The sequence below is a fragment of the Leucoraja erinacea genome, chromosome 15 (genome assembly GCF_028641065.1).
Source record: "Leucoraja erinacea ecotype New England chromosome 15, Leri_hhj_1, whole genome shotgun sequence".
NCBI classification, from domain to species: domain Eukaryota; kingdom Metazoa; phylum Chordata; class Chondrichthyes; order Rajiformes; family Rajidae; genus Leucoraja; species Leucoraja erinaceus.
The window spans coordinates 35,360,304-35,379,576 of NC_073391.1; the positions used below are offsets into that span (position 1 = coordinate 35,360,304).

The 19,273-nt window shown below is 57.2% G+C and overlaps 2 protein-coding genes across 5 annotated transcripts in view; both read right to left on the reverse strand.

Moving 5' to 3' along the window:
* pcgf6 (polycomb group ring finger 6) overlaps positions 1 to 2,137 on the reverse strand; it is a 39,735-nt gene extending 37,598 nt beyond the window's left edge. Inside the window, exons 1-2 of one of the 4 annotated variants that reach the window (XR_008724695.1) lie at positions 1,896 to 2,137; positions 260 to 356 (exon numbers count right to left, since the gene is read on the reverse strand). Coding sequence is in view for 3 of the 4 variants with exons in the window: in XM_055647156.1 (XP_055503131.1) it covers positions 260 to 356; positions 1,896 to 2,024 (226 nt within the window). In the remaining variant the exon portion in view is untranslated. The remainder of the gene's footprint in view (positions 1 to 259; positions 357 to 1,895) is intronic. The other 3 variants (XM_055647156.1, XM_055647157.1, XM_055647158.1) reach the window with 3 other exon arrangements.
* Positions 2,138 to 4,203: 2,066 nt separating this feature from the next.
* aldh18a1 (aldehyde dehydrogenase 18 family, member A1) lies at positions 4,204 to 18,938 on the reverse strand. Its single transcript, XM_055647159.1, is given in 19 exon segments — positions 4,204 to 4,600; positions 4,603 to 4,703; positions 5,043 to 5,138; positions 5,469 to 5,655; positions 6,496 to 6,617; positions 8,312 to 8,507; positions 9,208 to 9,300; positions 9,302 to 9,347; positions 10,245 to 10,464; positions 11,001 to 11,100; positions 11,469 to 11,542; positions 12,235 to 12,379; positions 13,861 to 13,985; positions 14,852 to 14,942; positions 15,307 to 15,459; positions 15,611 to 15,715; positions 15,919 to 16,068; positions 17,138 to 17,340; positions 18,762 to 18,938. Coding segments are annotated over 19 exon segments (2,373 nt in total). The 5' UTR covers positions 18,853 to 18,938; the 3' UTR covers positions 4,204 to 4,525.
* Between the last annotated feature and the right edge of the window lie 335 nt (positions 18,939 to 19,273).

Consider the following 19,273-nt stretch of genomic DNA (forward strand, 5'->3'; position numbering starts at 1 on the left):
CCTTATCATGCATCTATACATTGTGAACGGTACAATTGTAATCATGTATTGTCTTTTTGCTGACTGGTTAACATGCAACAAAAAGCTTTTCACTGTACCTCAGTGTACGTGACAATTAACTGAATTGAAGACGGTCGGCCACAGACAGCCAACAGCAGACACTGGCACCCATGTGCCCACAAACAAAGAGCTGTTGATGGAGAAGATGCCATGGGCAATAGGCTCCCACTGACCCGTGTGTAACAGTGTAAATACTCACATGTGTGCAGGCACTCCGTGATGGTCGTGGCATCGATGAAATAGCCTCCGCAGATAGGACACAGGATGTAGGGATTTACATCAGCCAGACAAATACTCTGTTGGAAGGAGAACACATTTCCTCAGTCCTTCCTCAGCCTGGAGAATGGAGCACCAAAAACCTCTCAAGCCCTCTCTCCCTCTACCCATTCACCATCCACCCATTCACCCTCCACCAATCCACTCAACACCCCTCCACCCTTTCACTCTCCACCCCGGTCATTCCTCACACATCCACTCTCCACTCATCTATCTATCTATACTATTATTAAAACTCTCATCTTGACCGCTTCCGGTCTGCGTTGTTTTTAAATTTGCGCAAAAACGATACCTCATAGAGCTAAGATTTTTCGCCACCTTGCTCACCATTCTCCTCGGCTGCAAGTCAAATAAGTTTCGTTCCGATCAGTGAAATACTACAAAGGTTATGAAGGTTTAAAAATCATAAAAACCGACCCTTCCGGAACCCGCTGTCAATAACTGCGGCGAGGAGAATTAAATGCTGAAGGGGCAGAGTGTGTTGAGCAGCTCGCGGAGTGTGTGCAACTAGCGGAGAGTGAGCACAGTGCAGGCTGCTTCTGCGGCAACCAGCACGACCAGCCGGAAGCCTCTGAGTGAAGCCGGAGTGGGACCGAGATCTGCTGCGTGAGGCCGAAAGCTGAAGGTGTGGGATGAGCAGTGTGAGCAATGTGAGCTGTGTCTGCGCGACCACACCCCCCCCCCCCCTGCCCCGACACCACCCCCCTCTCCTCCACACACCCCCCCTTCCCACCCCCCACAACCCTCCTCCCCCACACCTCCTCCCCTTAGAAACATAGAAACATAGAAATTAGGTGCAGGAGTAGGGCCATTCGGCCCTTCGAGCCTGCACCGCCATTCAATATGATCATGGCTGATCATCCAACTCAGTATCCCGTACCTGCCTTCTCTCCATACCCCCTGATCCCCTTAGCCCCAAGGGCCACATCTAACTCCCTCTTAAATATAGCCAATGAACTGGCCTCAACTACCCTCTGTGGCAGAGAGTTCCAGAGATTCACCACTCTGCGTGAAAAAAGTTCTTCTCATCTCGGTTTTAAAGGATTTCCCCTTTATCCTTAAGCTGTGACCCCTTGTCCTGTACTTCCCTAACATCGGGAACAATCTTCCTGCATCTAGCCTGTCCAACCCCTTAAGAATTTTGTAAGTTTCTATAAGATCCCCCCTCAATCTTCTAAATTCTAGAGAGTATAAACCAAGTCTATCCAGACTTGGTTTATACTCAGTTATCCTTAGTGGTGGAATATTGCTTTGGGGGAACGGGTTGTGTTGGGGGAACAGATGAGTGGTGGAATATTGTGTGGGGAATGGGTTGCGTTGAGGGGGGGACAAGGTCTCCCGTGTGACTGGGACCCAACGGGCCCCACTTAGTCGAGTTCACTCTTCATTCTCTACCCACGCCCCGCCACGTGCGGCCGCGCTCTCCACCTGGCGGGAGAGCCGGCGGCGCGCAGGCGCAGCGGCCTGGTCCTCCAGTATCCCGGCAGGTGCCGCGCGAGGCGGGGAAAGTGCGGGAAGCGCGGGCCCGCCCGGGGATCAGCCTCGCCTCACTCACTCACCTCAACCTGGCCCGGAGTTCCGCCATTACTCTCCTCATCATCCTCCTCCTCCTCCTGCCACCACTCCGGGTCAGTGTTCCCCGCCGAGCTGCTGCGGCTGTCCGACGCTGCGCGTGTATTCAACTCCATCCCCTCCTCACATCACAACATTGCCCCGCACACGGAACCATGGCCCGGGCTGCGGGCCGGCACCGCGCCTGCGCATCCCGCCCGCCGAAAGCGGAGTTCTATGATCGTCGGACTACATTTCCCGGCAGCACCCGGCACGCATGCGCGGCTTCTAGCCCTGCCCGCGGCGCCTGCTGGGAAATAGTGGTGCCCTGAAATAGGGGGACTATGTACCAAAGATACTATCTTTGCTATGTAGAAACCAAAGATCCTATAGCGGACAAATACAGCTGTAATTTCTACCTGGTGAAACCAAAATGTATAGAAATGGTCTTTAATAAAATATGATTATTTTTCACACAGAGAGTGGTGAATCTCGGGAATTCTCTGCCACAGAAGGTAGTTGAGGCCAGTTCGTTGGCTATATTTAAGAGGGAGTTAGATGTGGCCCTTGTGGCTAAAGGGATCAGGGGGTATAGAGAGAAGGCAGGTACAGGATATTGAGTTGGATGATCAGCCATGATCATATTGAATGGCGGTGCAGGCTCGAAGGGCCGAATGGCCTACTCCTGCACCTATTTTCGATGTTTCTATAATGTGCACTTTAACCACGTGATTTTTTTTTTCTATTACAAATCTCAAATTGTGGAGTACAGAGGCAAATAGATAAATGTGTCTTGGCCCCAAACATTATGGAGGGCACCGTATATCGTCACACAGTCCTGCAGTAACGTTGTATAATTGATTGGACACAACTCATTCACTTCAGCAAAAAGTTTATTTTGTGATAAATACAAAATAGTTTAAAAACTATCTGCCGTCCTTGCTACCAAGCCAGAATAAAAATCACAGCAAATCTCCCCAGGGGCTCACTGTAGTGGTGCTGGTACAAAACCTGTGACCGGAGAGGATGAGGGGGCTGGGGAAGAGGTTAAAGGGGCGGGGAAGAGGATGAGGGGGCGAGGAGAGGATGAAGGGGGGGGGGGATGGGGGGGGGGGGGCGATGAGGGGGGGGGGGGGGGGGGGGGGGGGTACAGGGGGTCGGCAGTTGGCGGGAGGCTTGCTACGTGGATGGATCAGTTGCCCATCTCACTGCGCTGTTGCATCCACATTCCCCTTGTTCATCAAAATGTCCAATGGCACACTTCCCACTGGAATCCGGTCTCAGATATTCGGGACCCTGCCTGCTGGGCCTCCACATGGATGTGAGGAGAGGGAGGGGGGGGAAGCTGGACATTGCTTAGAGATCCATCCTGTCAGCTCTCTCCGAGGCCCAGTGACCGCAGGGTTCCATGGAGGATGTTCATCCCCCTGTGAGACGTCCAAAGCCTGCTCCTGACAGGACCCTGGATGTGTAGGAAGGAACTGCAGATGCTGGTTTCAACCAAAGATAGACACAAAAAGCTGAAGTAACTCAGCGGGACAAGCACCTACCGAGAAGGGTCTCACCCTGAAACGTCACCCATTCCTTCTCTCCAGAGGTGGTGCCTGTCCCACTGAGTTACTCCACCTTTTTGTGTCCGGGACCCTAGATGTTCCGAGCTCTGGTCCCACTGCCAGACACAAACAAATAGTCGTGTATTCCTGCTGCAGAAACAAGGAGCTGTAGATGCTAGTTTACACAAAATGCTGGAGTAACTCAGTGGGTCTGACCAGTGGAGCAGATGCAGCATTCTCCGCCTGTTATGGATGCTGAGGTCCTAGGGCGGACTGGGCTGCTCCCTCCCCCAACGTTGTCTGTCTTTTCATCCACCTACTGACACCACACAGGGGGAAGGTACCAGCACGGGGAGTGTGGGGGTACAGGTAGTGTGGGGGTATGGGTGGAGTGTGGGGGGTACGGGGAGTGTGGGGGTACGGGAAGTGTGGGGGTGTGTGGGGGGGGGAGTGTGGGGGACGGGGAGTGTGTGGGGAGTACGGGAAGTGTGGGGGTATGGGAGTGTGGATGGTACGGGGAGTGGGGGGGAACGGGGAGTATGGGGGGGGAGTGTAGGGGGGGACAGGGGGAGTGGGGGGTACGGGGGTGTGTAGCGGATAGGGAGTGTGGTGGGGGGGGTACGGGGAGTGGGGGGGGATACGGGAGTGGGGGGGGAAACGGGGAGTGGGGGGGATACGGGGAGTGGGAGGATAGGGGGAGTGGGGGATACGGGGAGGGGGGGATATGGGGAGTGGGGGGGGATATGGGAGGGAGGGGGGGGGGGATACGGGGAGATACAGGGGGTGTGGGGGGTCCTGTGCTTGGGGTGGTGGGGGTTGTGACACATGGGGGGGGGAGTGGGGGGGGGGGGGAGCCGTCTACACCCTGTGGGGAGCGGGAGTCTCTACGGCTGGTGGGGGTGTCTATGTGGGGGGGTCGTCCTCCACCCGATGTGGGGGGATCTGGGGGGGGTTCCTACACCCTTTGGGGTTGGGCCTATACCCAGTGTTGAGGGGGATCCCTACATCCTGTGGTGGGGGCAGTGAGGGGCCCAGTGGGTGTTGCGCACTATGCTAAGTGGGGGTGCAGTGGGGAGTGCAGGACACTACAGTTGGTGGGGCACGGGCAGGTTCTCGTGTATGTAGCTCATGTTGCCCTGCTCGGCGAAGTCACACACCCCCCCTGGCCCTCCCCCCGCAGCAGCCACTTGGTGGTGAGCAGCCCCTCCAGCCCAACCGGGCCCCGCGCGTGGATCCGTGCCGTGCTGATGCCCACCTCCGCCCCTGTGATAGAGAAACAGAGAGGCAGTTAGACCGGGACCCCTGCTCACCACCTCCCCACACCTCATCCACCCACCCTCCACAACCCCCCGCGCGCCCTGAACCCCCCCCAGCTCACCAACCCCCCTGCACAACCCTCGACCCTCCTACCCTCACCAGCCCACCTCCGCCGCTGCGACAGAGAGAGTGAGCGTCAAACTGGTGCAGGCGCCCACTGTCATCCATCAAACTGGTGCAGGCAGAGACCTTCAAACTGGGGTTGACGCTCCGCACCCTGCACCGCTACTCACCCACACACCCCCCCCCCCCCCCCCCCCACCCCCAAGCCCCCCGGCCACTCACCCAGCCCGAAGCGGTATCCATCGGAGAACCTGCTGCTGGCGTTCCAGAACACACAGGCGCTGTCCACATGCTGCAGGAAGTACTCAGCCGTCTCCTCTGCAATAGGGACACCATCAGATGGGGGGAAGGGGGGGGTCACAGGGGAGGAGGCATCTCGGGGAAGGGGGGGGGCCTCTTCACAGGAGGGCCATGTACAGGATGGAAGGGGGGGGGGGAGAGGGGCACGTCACTGTGGTCTGGGGGGGGCTGCCACATTCACCACTCTCCATGGCGATGATGTCGCTGTGAGACAGGGGTGAGGAGGAGGGGGGGAGACGAGGGAGACTCACTGCTCTCGGTGATGGTAACGATGGCGGTGTGGGACAGGGGAGAAGGCGGAGAAGGGAGAGGGAGACAGGGGTGGGGGGGGGAGGGGGGTAGACTCACCACTTTCGGTGACGATGACGTCGGTGTGTGAGCTGCCGTACTTGTGGATGTGTGCGATGGCCTCCTGCACTCCGTCCACCACCTCGATGCAGCACTCCAGGTCCCCGTACTCGGTGCGTAGTGACCGCACCTCAGACGGGCTGAAGGTCAGGTACGAGGCGAACCGCGGCCCCGCGTGGATCTTCACCTGGGACACAGGGCAATGCGGAGGGCAGAGGTCAGCACCAGAGGGCAGAGGTTGGCGCCAGAGGGCAGTATTTTCACCGCAGGAGGGCCCCAGTGCCAGTGACCCCAGTGCCCATGCCCCAGGGTTTCCTCCCTCACACAGTGCAGGCCTTCCAGATGTGGAAAGGGGCTGGCAGTGACAGATGTGGAACTGGTATTGGTGATACAGATGTGGAGCCCAGCTGGGATTGGTACAGATGTGGAGCAGTGCTGGCAGATACAGTGGTACAGATGTGGAGCAGTGCTGGCAGATACAGTGGTACAGATGTGGGAGTGACAGCGCTTGACAACACTAGGCCTCTACTCGCTGGAGTTTAGAAGGTTGAGGAGGGACCTTATGGAGACTTACAGAATAATGAAAGACACAGATAGAGTTGATGTGGAAAGGATGTTTCCACTGGTGGGAGAGTCTTGGACCAGAGGTCATAGCCTCAGAATTAAAATGCACTCTTTTAAAAAGGTGAGGAGGAACTTCTTTAGTTAGAGGGTAGTTAATCTCTGAAACTCAATGCCACAGTGGGCCCTTGAGGCCAAGACAGTAGATATTGTTAAGACAGAGATAGACAAGTTCTTGAATAGAATGGGTGTCAAGGGTAATGGGAAGAAGGCAGGAAAATGGGATTAGGTGGTAGAGATCAGCCATTTTTGAATGGCAGATTAGACTCGATGGGCCAAATGGCCTAATTCTACTCCTATAACTTATGAACATGACACCTGGCAGTGATACAGATGTGGTGCCCAGTTGGCAGTTGTACAGATGTGTAGCACGGCTGGCAGTGACAAAGTTGTGCGAGGGCCCTACCTGCTCCATCCTCAGCATGTCAATGATCTGGTCGAAGAAGGGAGTCCTCAGGTGGTCACGGTGAACCAGCAGCGTCTCCAGGGCATTGCAGGCGGCGGGATAGTCACACTTGGAGTCGCGCACTGCAGAGGAGCAGGAAGGCTGGGGTTTACAATTGTCACCTTTACCGAGGTGCTATCCAATCAGATCAGACAATGTTACACATAAATACAGTCACGTTAAACTAAAGTGCTATAGGTTGAGCAAACGGGGAGATACAGAGGGCGGCACAGTGGGAGAGTTACTGCTTCACAGCGCTAGAGACCCGGGTTCGATTCTGATTGCGGGTGCTGTTTGTGCGGAGTTTGTACAGTCTCCCAGTGACCGTATGGGTTTTCTCTGGGTGCTCCGGTTTCCTCCCACAGACATGCAGGCATGTAGGTTAATTGGCTTCGGCAAACATGATAAATTATCCCTGGTGTGCAGGATAGTGCTAGTCGCTCTATCAAGATAGTGTGCAGGATAGTGATCGGTGGTCAGTGAGGATTCGGGTCGAAGGGCCTGTTTCCATGCTGTATCTCTAAAGTAAACGAAACTAAACTAAAGAGTGCAGAATATGGTTCTCACCATTGTAGTGCATCAGTTCCAGAGACAAAGTGCAGGGGTTTAGAAATGTTAGGGATCAGGACAGGCACGACACAGACAAAATGGGTCAGTCAGGGCCACGAGGACAGGCAAACCACCGGCCCTCCTCTCCCTGCCCCAAAGACAGGAGCCTGCAAGCCCTCCCCTCCCCCGGCAGACAGGACGTTCTCAACCCATGCGCCCACACCCCTTACAGACAGGCCCACCGTCTATCCCACCAACCCTTCCCCAGAGACAATAGACAATAGGTGCAGGAGTAGGCCGTTCGGCGCTTCGAGCCAGCACCGCCATTCAATGCGATCATGGCTGATCATCCCCAATCAGTACCCCATTCCTGCCTTCTCCCCATATCCCCTGACTCCGCTATCTTTAAGAGCCCTATCTAGCTCTCTCTTGAAAGTATCTAGAGAACTCCCCCACCCCACAAAACACACAGACAGGGACCTCTCACCCACTGTATACTCTCCCCCCCCCCCCCCCCCCACCCCCCACACTAATAGACAGGGACCTCTCACCTACTGTACACCCCCACAAACAGACAGGGATCTCTCACCCACAAATGTAGACTGGGCGATTGTTTCACTGAACACCTTTGCTCAGTCCACCTGAACCTACCTCACCTCCCGATTGCTAAACACTTTAATTCTCCTTCCCAATCCCACACAAACCTTTCTGTCCTAGGTCTCCTCCAGTGTCAGGGTGAGGCTAAACGCAAATTGGAGGAACAGCATCTCATATTTCGCTTGGGCAGCTTACAGCCCAGTGGTATGAATATTGATTTCTCTTACTTCAGGTAGCTCCAGTATTCCCTTTCTCTCTATCCCCCCCTCCCACCCGTTGCACCAGCTTCTCATTTTCACCTTTCAAACAGCTAACAATGGCCTGTTTCGTTTATCTTCATTACTTTTGTGCATATCTTTTATACATTTTTCTTTATCTCTCTGCATCGTCATCTATAATTCTTGTTTCCCTTATCCATAAACAGTCTGAGGAAGGGTCTCGACCCTAAACGTCACCCATTCCTTCTCTCCAGAGATGCTGCCTGTCCCGTTGAGTTACTCCAGCTTTTAGTGTCTATTGACAGGGATCTCTCACCCACTGAACATCCCGCCCCCGCCATATGAAGCGAGCCCCTCTCACCCCAGGCCCCCTCCCCCCAGGGAATCCCGGTCCGCCCCCGTCCCTGACCCACCGATCTTGATGGCCTTGTCGATGTTGGCGTGTGTGTCGAGGTAGACATGGCAGATGCCCTCGCTGTGACCCAGCACGGGTATTCCCCGCGATGCCCGCTGAATGTCCCGTACCAGCTGGGAGGAACCGCGTGGGATGATCAGGTCGATCAGCTTGTCCAGGCGGCACAGGTCCTCCACATCCTCACGCGTGCTCACCTGCGTGGACGGCAGCGTCAGGGCACACGCAGCACCAAACACGGGCAACACTCTCTCGCCGCCCCCCCCCCCTTACTTCAGACCAGCCCCCCACCCACACCACGGAACTATCATCACCAACTCCACGTGCCGTATAGAGGGCAGCATCATAGGACACGTACTCACCAGGACTAGGAAACCCGTCACTTTGACCTCTATGGCCTCACTGGGGATGGGGTGTCAGGATGGTGGGGTAGGCATAGGGGTAGGAGTGTGGCGGGAGGGGGGAGAGGAGGGAGGGGATCCAGGTGGGTAGCATTTGACATTGACCAGCTGCACACACTCGCCAACCGTGCAGGGAGAGGACCTCCAGCATGAAGGGGTTGGGGGGGGGAAGGGGGTATCAGGGTGGTGGGGAAATGGTTGGGAGGGGGGGAAAGAAGGGGTCCAGTTGGTGGGTCTGACACTCACCTGGTGCACAGCCTTGCCCACCCCGTGCAGGGACTGGGCCTCCGGCGTGTGAGGTGGTGGAGGATTGGGGTGGGGGGGGAGCGGGACGGAACTGGGAGGGGGGGAGGGGGGGGTACAGGCTGGGGGGGGGGAGGGCGGGATCTGACACTCGCCAGCTACACGACCTCGCCCGCATTGGTGATGGAGTGGGGTGTGGTGTAAGGGTGGTGGCGGAGGGGGTCAAGGTGGGGGGGGGGGGGGTCGGACTCACCAGCTGCACGGCCTCCCCCACCCCGTGCAGGGACAGGGCCTCCTGCGTGAGGCGGTGCAGCATCCGGTTGCTGTGCGACGCCTCACGCCCCCCCCTTCAGCAGCAGACCGTTGCCACTGGCAACCGCCAGGGCCGACACCCTGCCGAGAAGAGCAGAGACCCGCCTCAGACCGGGGAACACACCCCCCTGAACCCCAACACCCGCCGAATCCCGATAACCCCCTGGAACCCAACATACCCGAACCCCAACACACCCCCCCACCCACGGTAACCCCCCGACCCTCAACACCCCTGAACCCTAGTTACTCCCCCCCGATCCCCAACACCCCCCAGTAGCTCCCCCCCCCCTCCTCAATACCCCCCGACGTTCCATGTACGGCTCTCCAACCCCGGATCCGCCTTCCCCCCACAGCACCCCAACACGGTCTGAACTGCAACAAGGCCAACTGAGGGTATGAGGCAGGAATTCGGTCAAGTCAATTGGAGCAGGTTGTTTGCAGGAAAAGGAACATCAGGAAAATGGGGCGTTTTTAAATGTGTGCTGCCAAAAGTCCAGGACATTGCTGTTCCTATTAGAGTGAAGGCCAGGGCAGGTGAGCGTAAGGAAGCTTGGATGACGAGGGAAATCGAGGCTCTGGTCACGGGTAAGATGGAGGCATGGGACAGGAGATTGCCTTGAAATCGGGAGGGCAAAATGGGACAGAGATGGCTCTGACATTAAGGATAATCCCAGAGAGATTTTATAAGTACGTTGAGGGAAAGAGGATAACTAGATAGAGAATAGGGCCCCTCAGAAACCAAAGCGGTCATCTCTGTGTGGAGCCACAGGAGATGGGAAAGGTCCTCAAAGGGTATTTCTGTTTTTATGCAAGGAAAGGCACAACGAGACACCCCCACCCCACACACCCCCCTCCCCTCCCCGGCATCCCCTCACCTTCCCTTCCCGGACCCTTAACCCCCCCTCACCAAGCACCCGGTTCCTCCCTTCCCCCATCAGCTCCATCCAAATCCCCCCCCCCCTCCCTCTCCCCCTGACCTGGGGCAGGCAGTCGGGCCGGGACTCGAAGATGACGAGTAAGACGCCAATGGGCACGGTGACCTGCTCCAGCTCCAGCCCGTTAGCCACACGTGTGCGCCGCAGCAGCCGGCCCACGCTGTCCCGCGCCGAGCACGCGATCTGCCGCAGCCCGATGGCCAGGCTGTTCAGCTTGGCCGTGGTCAAGGACAGGCGATTCAGCAGAGGGGGGGACAGGCGGCCTGGAGGGGTGGGGGAAAGGGAAGAGAGACCAACGTTACCCTGATAAACCCGCAACGACCCCAATCCCCACACCCCGGCCCAACTCCAACCTGGTAGGTCTGGGATCGATATTACCCTGATACCCTCACATTGCCCCCACACCGACACAGCAGGGGGGTGGCTGGTGGTCTTGGGGGGCGGAAACAACGTTACTGTGATACCCCCGCACCAATCCAGACCCCCACCTCAACCCAGCAAGGGAGGGGGGCACAGACAATCTGAGAGCGGGGGGAAAAAGAGGGACCATCATCATCCTGATACTCCCACCCCCAACCCCGCAAGGGAGGGCAGACAGCCTTGTCACCCTGATACACCCCCCCCCCCCCATACCCCCATACCCCCCCCCCCCCCCCCCCCCCAACCCAGCAACACCAGGGGTGGGGGGTCAGAACAATGTTCCCTGTCACTCCATCTCCCCCACCCCACGTCTCCAGAGTTACTTGTGGCGGAGTCACTGGGGGGGGGGGGGGGGGGGGGCTGCTGTTTCTGGGGTTACCTGTAGCAGCAGCTCTCTCTGTGTCTCTCCGGTTGGCGGCCAGGATCTCCTCGCGGTTGTCGGTCAGCAGCTCGGCCAGTCGGTGGATGATGTCCGCGCGCTGCAAAAAGGGCAGGGTCAGGGGTCACGGATCGCACACATCCCCCCTCCCCCCCCCCCCCCCCCCCCAAGGGCACAAACCACCCACCCCCCCCCCGTCGCTGCAACACAGCGGGGTCTAAGGTCACAGTTCACAGCCCCACCACGGACACAGGCCCCCCTCACGCGCATGGCCACAGGGTCAGGGGGTGAGGGTCTCATCCTGTTCACCGACCCCCACCTCTTCCGCACAGCGCACCCCGTCCCCTGGGGCACATTAATTGAAGATCAACGGCAGAACCATAGGGTGCCAGCCCTGACCCCCGACCCTGACCCCAGCTGTTATCCCCCCCCCCAACCCGGGGCGTCCGAGGCCCTCCGGCCGCTCACCTGCTCCGGCCTCCGTGAGGCGAGAATTCTGCCGTCGGCCCGCGCCATCTCGGCCTGTTGCTCCACCGTGGGGCCTGTGGAGGGGGGTTGGGCATTGAGCATCAGTGTGGAGACCCCCCCAACCCCCCCCGACCCACTCACTGAGCGTCAGTGTGGACCCCTCCCACAGGCTGGGTACTCAATCCCCACCTACTCTGTGGGGACGGGGTCTGGTGACTGGCGTGCTGACCGCCTGCCCAGAGAGACCCCGCCTGGTCACTGTCTCACTGACTCCCTGGCCTGGTCACCGAACCACCCGTCTATCCCACAGCTCAGAGCAACTCAGTGTCTGTTCAGAGGGGACCCTGTATGTAGGGGGGGCGAGGGGTGTCCATAGCAGAGTGGGGACGGCACCAGGGTGGTACACAGCGGGCAGTATCGCCAGAGACCCTCACCAGCCTGGCTACGCTCTCAACTCGCTGATACCATCGGGAAGAAGGTTTAGGAGACTGAAAACCGTGACCTCCAGGTTCAAAGACAGCTTCTTGTACACTGCATAACACTAACCTCAGCAACTGTGATCTTCCACAAACTGTGTCACACACCCTGCTGACCAACACCACCCCTGCCCCCCACTCCCTCCCTCCCCCCCCCCTCCTCAGCCAGCACCCCCTCTACCTGCCCACCATGTCACTCACTCTCCACCCAGCTCCTCCCTCTCCCTCACCCACTCTTCACTCCGCCTCTCTCCACACCTCCCGCTCGTTCCCTTTGCCCCCCCACCTACCTGCAGGCTTCACCTCGGAGAAGAATGTGCCAACCTTCTTGCCATCGACGATGTCTGTGATCACGTGACCTGTCACCTTTGGGTGGGTGCCGCTGGCGATCACCACTGAGGTGCCCCCCTGTAGGGCCCAGAGAGCCGCCTTCACCTGGGGGAGAGAGAGACAGAGAGAGAGAGACCCATCACACCAGGAACCCCATCGCCCTGTGACCCCCACCCCCTGGACACCTGTAGTAGCAATGTTACAAAATTTTGAGATTTAAAAAATCAAGTCTGCAATTTATCCCATCAGATAAAGCATAACGATAAGTTTAATTTGACACCTAATTCACTTTCATATCTCAAGTAATAAAAAAGTTATGGCCATTTTCATACTCGGGAATTAGCATCTTGTTCCCTATTGATTTTCTATGGACATAACAAAAAAGCTGTGATCGAGGACAGTCAAAAGCCCATAACCTTCTTAAAAATTAAGAGAACTGAATGAAATTTTCAGTTATCATAGATTGAACCATTCTGAAACAAATATAAAATAATCTTACTTGGAGGACCTGAAATTAAAGCATATAATTAGTTAGTTACCCAATTGTAGCTAATTTCAAACTTCAATTACTAGATCTAAACATCTATCAATTTCTTAATAAATGATTAACATTTTTAAATAGCCTAAGTGTCCAAATAATATTCACAAATAATTGACAATAAAACATGATTTTTAAATCTCATTTACATCAATTTATAGGCCAAATGGAAGGAATTTAGTGTTCAATTGCTGTAAATTAAAGTCACTTTAAATCAGCTTTCTAGTGGGTTCCTGTGAACGCGCTGGTTTAGAACGTTCACATTGCGCTGGATTTGTGCCCTCAAATGCCCAGAAAAATACTGCGGGATATAAAGAGCCCAAAATGAACTATTCGCTATAGAAAACTTTATATACAGGGTTCTTAAGAAGCCGCTTTTAATGTAAAAATAAGGTACATACCTTTAATTGTTTGCTTTATAAAACCCTGGGGCTGCGAGAGGTTGCGGGTTGAGAGAGTGATTTTTAAACTACTATAACTATTATACAAGGCCATAAAAACTAATAATACCTTTTGCGACGGGGTCTTCCAGCGATTTTCCATTAATGATTTACTAGGCTGAACATTTTCGATTGCAACAGCCTAGTTAAAATCGCGTTTTAAACCCGCCCCCTCTAAACAGCGCCAGAATCGCGCACACGGGGTGGGGCAGATACTCAGACACGATTCAGGTAGGTTTTGTAACATACCTACCTGTAGGGATCAGAGCGCCGCCTTCACTTGGGTGGGGAAGAGACCCATCACACTGGGACCCCCTCCACCAAGAGCCAACCCCAGACACCACTGTGGGGCCCAGGTGGGGGGGTGACAGTGAGAGACCCTTCACACCGGGATTCCCCCCTCTACCTCCAGGACCTTCCCCTGGACACCTGGAGTGGAGTCGGGGGACGGTGACGGTGAGAGACCCCTCTCACGGGAACCCCCACACACCTTGACCCACATTGGCTCCCCCCCACCTTGGCCTTCCCCCCCCCCACCCATCCCATCCCCCCCCCCCACTTTGGCCCCCATCCACCCCCCCCACCCCCCCCCCCCCCCCCAAAACTACCTTGGCCTCCATGCCGCCGAGCCCCACCCTGGACTTGGTGCCAAAGGTGACGGACTGCTGGTCCCCGGGGTAGAAGGTGTCTATCAGCTTGGCGTCGTCGAGACCAGGGGGACAGTCGTACAGGCCTGCAACACGTGGAGGAGGGAGTCACTGGCCGCTGGGGGAGGGGGGTCAGGCCGGGGGTAGGAAAGGGGTCAAGGTTATGCAGACATTGCATGCCAACAATTGTCACTGATGCATTTCTGCAGACACTGCCACATATCCTCACCATGCAAAAGTCGCCGCGCTTTCACTGCACACACCCTCTGCACCCACACACACGCACACGCACGCACACACACTGCACGCACACACTGCACGCACACACACTGCACGCACACACACACTGCACGCACACACTGCACGCACACACACCCGCCACACACACACTGCACCCACACACACAGCGCACACACACACACGCACACACACACTGCGCACACACACTGTGCCCACACACACACACACCCGCCCCACACACTGCACCCACACACTGCACCCACACACACTGCACCCACACACACACTGCGCACACACACACTGCGCCCACACACTGCGCCCACACACTGCACCCACACACACTGCGCACACACACACTGCACACACACACCCGTCCCACACACTGCACCCACACCCACACTGCACCCACACCCACACTGTACCCACACTGCATCCACACCCACACACCCTGCACACCCACACCCTGCACACACACACCCTGCACACACACACACACACACACACCCTGCACCCACACACACATCCCGCGGTCAACAATCTACGCCCCACCTCCACAATAACACTTCACTGTCTCTACAGGTGTTGCTCACACACACACACACACACATTCACAATCGTCAACTACACACTGTGGGTCACCCACCCTCACTCATACTCATCCTCACACACACACACACCCTCACATTCCCCCCTCCCCCGGTTTCCCCCTCACCCTCTACGTCAGACAGCACGATCAGCATGTCCGCCCGCATCTCCACTGCCAGCCTCGCAGCCAGGCTGTCGTTATCCTTGATGCTGATCACCTGCTGGAGTCGCAGACGCAGTCAGCAGTGGACCGGCCCCCAGTGAACCTTCCCCCAATGAACCCCCCCCAGCGAAGACACCCGGTGAACCGTTCCACTCAGTGAACCCCACCAACCCTCAGTGAATTTGACCACCCCCCCCCCCCCCCCCCCCCCCCCCGCAAAACCGCACCCTCCCCTGGCTCCCACCCAATGCAAATCCACCCCACTACCCCCAGCTAACTCCCCCCACCCTGGGGAAGAGGTCAATCAACCTGCCCCAACACCTGTTCATCCCCCACAAGCCTCATCCCACATCGTCCCCCCCCCCCCCACCCCCTCTCCTCGCCCCTTCCACCAATCCGTCTCACCCCCCAGTGCTCACCCCCTGCAGGTCTGCGCTGGGCTCTGGGGGGGGCACAACTGCATCATTGGTGTTGATGATGGGCACGATGTTCATGCGCAGCAGCTCGTGCAACGTACTGCTCAGGTTGCGACGCTTCTGCTCGTCCTGGAAGTCCAGGTTGGTCACCAGGATCTGGGGCAGGAACACACGTGATAAGAGAGACAAACGTGACGTGGGAGACGCGACACACGCGATACAGGAGACACACGGGAGACACATGTGATATGTGACACGCGAGACATGCAACAGACAGAGAGACACTGGGGAGACTGGGGTCACTAACCTGTGCGGCACAGATGCTGTACTGGGTGAACATGGCCTCGTACAATGCCATGAGGCCGCTCTGACCGGCGGCTGCGCAGGCCCTCGCCTCCAGCACTGGCACCGTCTGCAACCGGCACAACATCACTGTCACTGGACCACTCACACACAAACCCCAACCCACACCCAAACGCACTGTACCTCCCCCCCCCTGGTTCACCCCCAGAACCCATCACCAAGAACACCCACCCTTCATCAATTCCTACAGCTGGCTGTGGCCTGTGTCCAGCACTGCTGCCGCCCCCCCTCCTCCTCCCCTCGCCCCCTCACCATTTCCTTCAGCTGGCTGTGCCCGGAGTGCAGGGCCTGCCGGACACTCTGGGACAGGAGGATCTCGTGCCGCAGCCTCTGCCGGCCGAAGGCCACCGCGCCGCTTGTCACGATCAGCATCTCCCGGCCCTGGTTCTGCAGCATCGCCACCTGCGGAACACGGTCGTGACATTCAGGCGGTGTGACCAGGTGGTGAACACGCCACATGCGACTTCAGCCAGCGATGAACATGTAATGTGATCGGGCTGCGCGGCACGCAGCATGACCAGGCAGCAAACACACTGCACACGGCGTGACTGGGTGTACAGGCACACGAGGTGGCATACCCTGGGCTTTCAAACACGTGGCACATGGCCTAACTGCTGGGGCACGCAGACACGGGCACGCAACTGTATGCAAAGCCTGGGCCACATAAGCATGCCACACATAACACACAAGCACAACAGGGTCTGAGGTCGACCTCGTCTCATGGAACGACTCGGGAGATGCGGGAGGTGTCAGCGGGAACAGCAACTGTGATTCTGGAAGTCTCCAGGTTGTTCCTGAGTGAGGCAGGGTTGATGGTAGTGTTCAGGTCCTGTGTTGGGGGAAGGCTGCTTTCAGAGGCAGGACGTGGCGAGAGTGTCGGGAGCAGGTGTGGGCAGAACGCCAGCGCCGAGCAGAGTTGGCAACACGACTCAGCGGGTAAAGCAGCATTGAAACTAGTCAGAGAACTAGAATAAGGGAGGGACAGAGAGAGTGGGAAAACAAGGGTTAATTGCCGTACTTGTGGACAGTGTGGAAGGCTGGGGATATAGGTCAGTCATACATCGTGGGAACAGGCCTTTTGGCCCAACTTGCCCAGGCCGACCAACATGCCCCATCTACACTAGTGCCACCTGATGGGACGTTGGGCTGAGATGTTGGCAGATGGAATTTAATGGCAGCCAGTGCGAGGGGATGCCTTTGGGAAGTCAAGCCCGGCACGTGAAAATAAGGAACTGCTGGAGCGGGTCAGGCAGCATCCCTGGAGAACATAGATAGGTGACGTTTCGACCCATCTTCAGTCAAAGGTCATGGAGGCAGAAGCAGAGGTCGAGGTGCTGGGGTCAAAGGTCGCATCTCCAGGGTAAGAGGTCAATGGCAGATTTGGCAGCGACGGGGTCAAAGGTGACGGCGACAGGGGGCAGAGGTCATGGCACGGGGGCAGAGGTTGCGGCAAAAGTCACGGTGCTCCTACCTGCTCCACGATGGATGCGAGGCGGCCAAGGGCCAGGCCACACTCATCACCGCGGGTTACCACGGCGCTGCCCAGCTTCACCACCACACGCTTGGCCTGCCGCAGCTCACTGCGGTGAGCAAACGGCTTCCCCACTGTCCGGCCCTGCAGCGGCACCGAGCTCCAGCACCGCACCAACGCCACACAGCCCGCAGTCACCACACCTGCAAGGGAGCAGACAATGAGTGCGGCCCTCGGGGGAGGGGGGCAGAGAGGGGTCAGTGGGAGGGAGAGACGGGTCAGGACGAGGGGCAGAGAGAGGAAGAGGGATCAGAGGTCGGGGCGGAGAGACGGTGCAGGAGTTGGGAGCATGAGATGGGGGGCAGGGGAGGGGTAGAGATAGGGAGTGGGGGCAGGGAGTCGGTGAGCAGACCACCCTCAGCCAAAGCGAGAGGTCAGAGGAAGGTCTCGGGGTGAGAGTGGTCGGTGACCCAGTGACGGGTCAGCCCACACTGCAAGAATGGAGGTGACTGACAGCGGCAGGCGTCACCGGGAATTAACAAGTATGTTTCCCACACGGAGCCCCGATCAACCCGTGGATTGGAAGCCGGTTCGGTGCGAGGGTGATAGAATTGCAGTGTAAACTTGATGGGCCAAATGGCCTAATTCTGCTCCTATAAACATGAATTATGTCCTCTTATAACTTCCTCTGGCAGCTCGTTCCAGATACGCACCACCCTCTGAGTGAAAAGGTTGCCCCTGAGGTCCCTCTTAAATCTCTCCCTTCTCACCTTAGGCCTGTACCCTCTAGATTTAGGAATCTCTACCCTGGGGAAAAGACTGTGAGCGTTCACTTTATCCGTGCCCCTCATGACCTTGTACACCTCAATAAGGTTACCCCTCGCCCTCCTGATCTCCACGGAAACAGGTCACAGTCTATGCGACTTCTCCGTGTAGCTGAAGCACTGAAACTTTTTCCTTGTGCCCTCAACCCTGGGGGAAAGAGGGAGGACACCAGAACCACAGGGGTGGTGTGTGGAACGGCAAAGGATTTATAAGCACCCTGAAACCACACAGGTTGATTACTGACCACAACTCGTCCACCCCACCCCCATTGCCCGTGATGGATCAGTCACCTCCACCATCACATTAGTGAGGCTGCATTTGGAGTATTGTGTTCAGTTTTTGTCAACCTGAGCTATATGGAGATATTGGGCAGGCTAGGACTCTGGAGCACAGGAGGCCGAGGGTGAACTTATGGGGGTATATAAAATCATGAGAGGAATAGATACGGTAAACACACAGAGTATTTTACCCAGAGTGGGGGAAATCAAGAACCACAGGACATGGGCTTAAAGAGAGAAGGGAAATATTTAATAGGAACCTGAGGTACAGTGGTAAGTGGTAATTCACACAGAGGTAAATGGAACAAGCTGTCAGAGGAGGTAGTTGAAGCAGGTACTATCTCTACATTTAATAGACATTTCGACAGGTACATGCATAGGGAAAGTTTAGAGGGGTATGGGCCAAGTGAGGGCAGGTGGGACAGCATGGGCGAGTTGGGCCGAATGGTCTGTTCAGTGCTGTACATGGCAGTTGCCACAGCCCCAGCAGACCATCGGTCAGACGCGCTGCTCATATTTACCGGGCCGGTAGCGGGCAGTGTGGAGGACGGGGCTGAGGCCGGCTCTCAGCAGCATGATGGCACCTGCGGAAAAAACAAACAATGAATGCATGGGTGTCAGGGCAAGACCCCTGACATCCCACCCCAAGCCCACCGCTTTGGTTTGGCTGGGTGTGAGGGGCGGTGTGGGTGAGTTGGTGAGGAGGGTGGGACAGGGAGGATGAGGAGGTTCAGAGTGAGGAGGGTCAGGGTGGGGGGAGGGGGGGGGGGGTCAGGGATAGAGGCTCAGGGTGAGGAGGGTCAGTGTGAGGGGGATTAGGGGGGAAAGGGTGAGGGGGTGGGGTCAGGGGGGGGTCAGAGTGAGGGGGGTCACAGTGAGGGGGGGGGTCAAAGTGAGGGGGGGGTCAGGGTGAGGGGGGGGTCAGGGTGAGGGAGGTCAGGGTGATGGGGGGGTCAGTGTGAGGGGGGGTGGTCAGGGTGAGGGGTGGTCAGGGTGAGGGCGTCAAGGTGAGGGGGGGTCAGGGTGTAGGAGG